Source organism: Psammomys obesus, unplaced genomic scaffold (genome assembly GCF_907164565.1).
Source record: "Psammomys obesus unplaced genomic scaffold, mPsaObe1.curated_primary_1811, whole genome shotgun sequence".
NCBI lineage: Eukaryota > Metazoa > Chordata > Mammalia > Rodentia > Muridae > Psammomys > Psammomys obesus.
The window spans coordinates 8050027-8056665 of NW_026585895.1; the positions used below are offsets into that span (position 1 = coordinate 8050027).

At 41.5% G+C, this 6639-nt stretch overlaps 1 protein-coding gene across 4 annotated transcripts in view; it reads left to right on the forward strand.

Annotated features, from left to right (window-relative positions):
- Positions 1-6639, forward strand: part of Ttn (titin) — a 258797-nt gene that overhangs the window by 135708 nt on the left and 116450 nt on the right. For 2 of the 4 annotated variants that reach the window (XM_055600018.1, XM_055600019.1), the window contains 10 exons: positions 12-98; positions 182-265; positions 398-484; positions 604-690; positions 796-879; positions 1014-1091; positions 1494-1577; positions 2022-2117; positions 2410-2487; positions 5892-6005. The exons of the other annotated variants lie outside the window; for them this stretch is intronic. In XM_055600018.1, the coding sequence (XP_055455993.1) occupies positions 12-98; positions 182-265; positions 398-484; positions 604-690; positions 796-879; positions 1014-1091; positions 1494-1577; positions 2022-2117; positions 2410-2487; positions 5892-6005 (879 nt within the window). The remainder of the gene's footprint in view (positions 1-11; positions 99-181; positions 266-397; positions 485-603; positions 691-795; positions 880-1013; positions 1092-1493; positions 1578-2021; positions 2118-2409; positions 2488-5891; positions 6006-6639) is intronic. 4 annotated transcript variants of the gene reach the window in all.

Sequence of the window (6639 nt, forward strand, 5' to 3'; positions counted from 1 at the left end):
TCTCTTTCAAGTGCCAGAGGCACCCAAGGAAGTGGTCCCTGAGAAGAAAGTGCCAGTAGCACCTAAGAAAAGGCCAGAAGCCCCTCCACCTGCTGAAGGTAGTCACCCCTGTGTCACTGAGCTTGGTGGTGGCCATTTGTGTTCACTCTGTCTAACCATGAGAATACTAATATCTTTAAAGTGCCTGAGGTGCCAAAGGCAGCTGTTCCCCAAAAGAAGATACCTGAAGCCATTCCCCCCAAAGCTGAAAGCCCTCCCCCTGAAGGTAATAATGAAAGCATTCGAATGGTTATCTTTACAAAGATGAGATGTCAGTGTGAGGTGAAAAATCTTTTTTGCTAAATGTGTCCTACGTGTCAGTCAAGTGTGTCACTAACAAGGGCTACTGTCTTTAAAGTGTATGAGGAACCTGCAGAGGAGATTGCCCCAGAAGAACCTCCGGAGGAGGCTGTGGAAGAGCCAATGCTGGCTCCACCTCCAAAAGGTACTTGGCAAGCCTACTGGAGTGTCTCCAACTTGTCTTTGCCCTCTGGTCCTCACCGTGTGAGGTTGGGCTCTTTCTTGTCGTTGCTGCTTCTAAAGCATAAACTCTCCCACCTGTAGTGGCAGCACCACCTAAGAAGCCTGTCCCTGAGAAGAAAGTGCCCCCCGCTGTTGCCAAGAAACCTGAACCCCCACCAGCAGTGAAAGGTATTCTCGCTGCTGCTGACTTCCTGTAGTCTGCTTCCTGTCTCTGAAATGTCATATTCCAATCCTGTTCTTAATGATCATTGAAACTACTAATATCTTTTAAAGTACCTGAGGTGCCCAAGGAAGCTGTCCCTGAAAAGAAAGTGCCTCCTGCGGTTCCCAAAAAGCCAGAAGCGCCGCCTGCTAAAGGTACAGGCTGAGGTGGATTACTGGATGGAGTCAGGAATGGTCTCCGGTTCTTAAACAGTGATCTGTTTTGTCAGAGAATGGCGGGTGGCCAGTGCCGGGTTGTTCATAATGTTAAAATACTAATATCTTTAAAGTGCCAGAAGTTCCGAAAGAAGTTGTCCCAGAAAAGAAAGTGGCTGTCCCCAAAAAGCCAGAAGTCTCACCTGCCAAAGGTACATGTCAGTCAGTAATCAGACTCTTCAGAAAGGTCCTCCATCTTGGTCCCCAGTGTCCTTCAATATCATACTCTGTGTTTGTCAGTCTTCTCGTAGTCATAGCTATGAGAGTGTTTCTGGGAATTTTGAGTTCACAGAATATTTTTCAAACCTTGCCACTTTGAAAAGAAAAAGGTGAATGCCTTTGCTCACCTCGCTGAAGGTTTTTACTATCATTTTGTAATAGCCCTCAATTTGCTCCACTCTAGATGAAGATTCCAAGACAGATACTGACCTTGCCAATTTTCTTCTTGGATCTACCTGTCCCTGGGTTATTTGAGTAAAATGTGACATTGGAATGACATAAATGTCTTGTACTTCTCAACTACCCCAAAGTAAAACTAACTAATATCTTTAAAGTGCCAGAAGTGCCAAAGAAACCTGTCATTGAAGAGAAACCAGCCATTCCTGTTCCCAAGAAAGTGGAATCGCCTCCCCCAGAAGGTACATATGAGGCCACTGATAAGCCTGCCATTTGTGACTTTATAATTCAGGCTTTACTTATCTTCTTTTCTTGACCCTCTCACTCTCTCTCTATCCCTTGGTTATGTCCTATTCTTATTCTTATTATCTAAATTAGCTCTGACCTCAAATCTCCAGTCAGTAATGGCTCCACAGGTCGCAGGTCACCATCACTGTGGTCTGTAGGCAGCAGAGCTTCTCTGATGTACACCAGAAATAAGATGGAAACGTTAATGGGTGTGAATGGCATTTAAAATCAGGAGCTTTTCCAAGCATTCAGCTTAGTATACAAAGAAGTCAGGCAACTGGGATAGATTTCCTCTTAATTGAAATTCAAAGCAAGGGAGAAATCAAGATTGCTTGTTTGGGTATTTTGTGCATCTTAGAATTTTGCCTCACATACTGAAATGACTAATATCTTTAAAGTGTATGAAGAACCTGAAGAAGTGGTTGCTGAGGAGGAGGAGCCAGTCCCTGTGGTCGAAGAGGAAGAATACGAAGCTCCGCCTCTGCCTGCACCAGGTATCAGTAAGGGCCTGCTGCATAGACAGGAACGTGCAGTCACTACACACCAAAAGGCAATATCCATCCTCTACCTTCTTGTGTGAAATTTGCCGCATGGAATGTGACTGGCAAAACCAAAACAAACAAAAAACACATTTTCACTTATAAAACTTACAGAGTGTTAAACTCTACCTACCTATCAAAATTTAAACTCTACCTACATACCCAAATGTATGTTTTTTTTTAATGGGTTTATCACTTGATTTGTGCTTGCAAATACCTGATTCTAAAGCAATCCCTGTTCTTCAAGTGCCTGAGGAGCCAAAGAAGGCGGTCCCAGAGAAGAAATTTCCTGTCATCAAAAAACCAGAAGCTCCACCTCCTAAAGGTATTTATGTTAAAGCAAATGTTTACATTACTTCTGTGCTGTCTAAAATCCACACAGTTTCTTTGTTGTGTGTTAACGCTGCTCTTCGTCTATTGGCTGTCATTTATATGTTATGAAAGTTTTACAGACTTATAGAGCTAATGTGAATATCTTATACCTTTATATTAAATGCTACTAATATCTTTAAAGTACCTGAGGTGCCCAAGAAAGTTGTGCCAGTGAAGAAGGTTCCAGTGGTGAAGAAGCCGGAACCACCAGAAGCTGAAGGTATTCACATCAGCACCTGACATTTCACTCTTCAAAGTGGAGTTAAAAGCAGAATGCAATGAGCGCCCTCCTGCTTATGACAACTAGGGACAAAATGGCCCTCATTATTCCCATTCATTCTAACACTACTCCACTAATTAGGGATATTTTTACTCTCAAAATATTCTCAAATTGTCTCTCTAAAACAAAACTAATATCTTCAAAGTCCCTGAGGTACCGAAGAAACTTGTTCCTGTCAAGAAAGAACCTGTGCCTGTTGCCAAAAAGCCAGAAGTCCTGCCAGAAAAAGGTATCTACCAGGAAGAACTGTACTTCTCCAACTCCTAAGCATTTGATAACAATTCTTGGAGCAAAAAAAGACAGAACTTATGTAAACGAGGATTTCATAGAGAAAAGGGGGAAGTGATTATCGCAAAGCGAGCAAAACAAGATAGAGAAACTGACCTGTTTGTTGGTATAGTCTGTGGTTACCGGGGGTAGAAAAGGCATCAACCACTCATTTCACCACATTTGGTTGAATATTACTATCAAGAAGATACTTTTTTTTTTTTTTTTTACAACATGTAAAACATGCTCCCATCTTCTAGCAACTTAAATATAGTAGGAGAACAGAGAGACTGGTCAGCTTTGTGGATAGGTGGTAATAACATCCCAAACAATACAGTGACAGCAACACAGACCAAGCCAAGATTCAAGTAGACGCACCATAGAATGCTTTAAGGAAGAAGCAGTTTTTATTTTGATAGATTTTTTTTTTTTTTACATACAGAAATTAAGAAAAGGGGGAAATATTGAAAGGTCCAAAAGCATAACGGTCTAAAAGTTCAGGAACTCTGATAAAACTGAAATTTGGGTGTGGATTTGTAGAGCATCTTGAAAGATAACACTAGATATAGAGGGTTATTTTCCAGGAGTAAGAATTTTTTTTTTCATTCTGTAGGCATCTACAGCAGGAAGCTTCAAGGGTTTTGAATGATAGAAATGATTGGATTTGGACTATAGAAAGATAACTGCCCATTAAACTAAAAAAACAGGATTATTGTAGGAGTTGAAGTTAAGTGTCCACAAGACTAACTGATTGGGTTCCAGGCTGTTGTTAGAAAGAAATAGTAAATGTATTCCTACTTTTTCAGGTATGGAAGTTAGAAATATGCATCAGGAGCTCAGGGCCAAGGTTACCAATGGCAATCCTGAGGTCATTTTGCATTTAAAAAGAGTTGCATTTGCAGGACTGGTTACCCAGACAAGATAAAGCAATTATTTTCTCGTGAGGAGAAAATTATTTCTAGTGAGGAACATGCACATGTGAAATTATAAGGTGATGGAAGTAAACAAGGCTGGGAGTACACCCTAAGAGAGCACCTTCTAAGCTGGAGAAGGCCTCAGCTCTCTACGCGCTTCTCTGCCAGCCCTTGAAGACTCTTGTTCATCTTCTGAGTTCTTAATGATAAAGAAAACTAATGTCTTTCAAGTGCCTGAAGCACCCAAGACAATTATCCCAGAAAAGAAAGAGCCCGAAGCACCCAAGACAATTATCCCAGAAAAGAAAGAGCCTGTTCCTGTGCCCGAAGAGCCCGAAGCACCACCTGTCCCAGGTACTCGCTGCTCTTTACATCTTGGGCAGATGCCACCGGCTTCGCCACTTTGCCTTAGTTATTGGTGGATCTTATATATGTATCTGTTGTCTGTCACGTGTGTTGACTGTTGGTGTCTTGAGAGAGCCGAATAATGCACGGCAGGTGTGACTTAGCAGCTGCAGGGTTCTATTCTGAACACAGCCTAATGCACTCTACTGTTTTTAAGTTGAAGAGGCTCCTGAGGAGACGATCTATGAAGAGAGAGCAACCATTACCATTGGTAGAAAAGAGACGCCCCCTGTTGAAGGTATACACATACATAAACATCTGTCTTTGACCTCCTGGAAACTTCTCAGTGATGTAGTGGCACTTGAGGAGGACATCCCTGCTTACATTAAATACAGGAGCGTCCCTCATGTGTTTGTCTACCTTTTTTTTTTTTCAAACAGATGTGCTTCTTTTGAATTAGAATCTTTCATTTTCTTAGTCTCAGTGATAATTAGTGACTCTGAAAGGTACAATTTACTGATGCAGAGTTGGAATAATTATAGTGGATTCCCAAGTGATTTCTAGTAGTGAGTTTCAAGTCAGCTCATCAACATAGTAGTAGGCTGGTCATTCATAGAAGGTTCAAGTGTTAAAAAAAATTAACATCTGGAGATGGATGTGGCTCAGTGGGAAGAATGTTTTCCTGCCCTAAGTAAACCCCTCGGCTTGGTCAGGCATTTAATCCCAGCTCTCAAAAGGTGGATGCAGGTGAATCTGTTAGTTTGAGGTCAGCCTGGTCTCTATAGTAAGACCTCATCTTAAAAAAAAAGAAAAGGAAAGAAAGAAAAAGAGAAAAAAAGAAAGAAAGAAAGAAAGGGAAAGGAAAGGAGAAAGCAAAGAGAAAGGAAAGGAAAGGAAGGAAACGAAAGGAAAGAAAAGAAAGAAAAAGGAAGGAGATAGACACTGATCTCAATGCTCAATACACAAACAGAAAAAGAAAATGGAAATCTCCCCTTTTTACCAGCAACCACCTTTCATGGCTTCTATGTTTTTTGTTCTGTGACTCTTTGCATGTATGTTAAACTTTTATGTGTCTGTGTGAACACCTTTATGTTACAATCTTACACTCTTCGTTGACATTCTTTAAAGAACGGGAAATTGAAAAGTTTATTCAACCTGAAGAACCCGAACCTGAACCACAGCCAGAAGAAACCCCAGTACAAGGTAGCCAGTTAGATGCTCTTAACTCTTCATCATCTTCTTCATCTCGATCTGTGTATGTTTGTGTTGCCCTGTGTGTGTGGTAGGTCCTGCCATCTGTGTGTAAGATGCATCTTTAAGTGTGCATCTGTGCTGTCGCCCTGTGCTTGCGCTGTTTGTTCATCTGGATGCTCCTTTCGTTTAATTCCTTTGTTACCTACGTCATCCCTTGTGTGCACAATGTTGATATTTTATGTTTTATGTTAAAATCGTTTTTGCTTCATACGTATATAAATTTCTACCACATCTACTGTTTATACACATTCTATTTAACATTTGCTTGTACTAACATGCCTGTAATACTCTTTCAAGAACCTGAGCCTGAAAAGAAGGTGATTGAGAAACCAAAACTCAAACCAAGGCCCCCAGCACCTGCTCCTTCTCCACCTAAGGAAGATGTGAAGGAGAAAATATTCCAACTTAAAGGTACAAAATGCTGCTTCCAGTGCCTTGTTAAACTGCGCCAAATGTCTGTGGAAATGTTGCTTTCCTGAAATGCACTGCTGGGCTGGAGAGATGACTCAGCCGGTAAAGTCTAGGCTCACATCCAAAACTATAAGAAATGCATTGCTGCTGGAAGTGCTTATGTTCAGACATGGCCATGCTGTGAAAGTTGCAGAGGGATGTGTGTTTCCTCTGCCCCAAGGCTCCTGGGTTGTGCTCTGCTGCCATGCCTGCTGCCCCAAATGTCAGAGATCAGTGAGCTGCAGACGTGGCCTCTGAATACATGGGTTACCCAACTAACTTTCCGTGTGGGATGGGGAGGAGGTCTTTTTACTTCAAAACCCGATTGCCCTGCATATCCTGCTGCAAGCATGTGAAATGTCTAAGAGGTCTTTGGAACATATTTTTAACATTGCAGTCATTAAACTTATGAAGTCAAAACTTTGTTCTTAAATAACTGCATGATCTTTTAAATATAAGTAGCATAGTTGTGGTGTCCAATAGCTGGTGTGTGTCCATTTGCCATGGGGGAAAAAAAAACTCATCACTGCTGCCTTTCCACCTTTTATTGTGTGTGTGTGTGTGTGTGTGTGTGTGTGTGTGTGTGTGTGTGTGT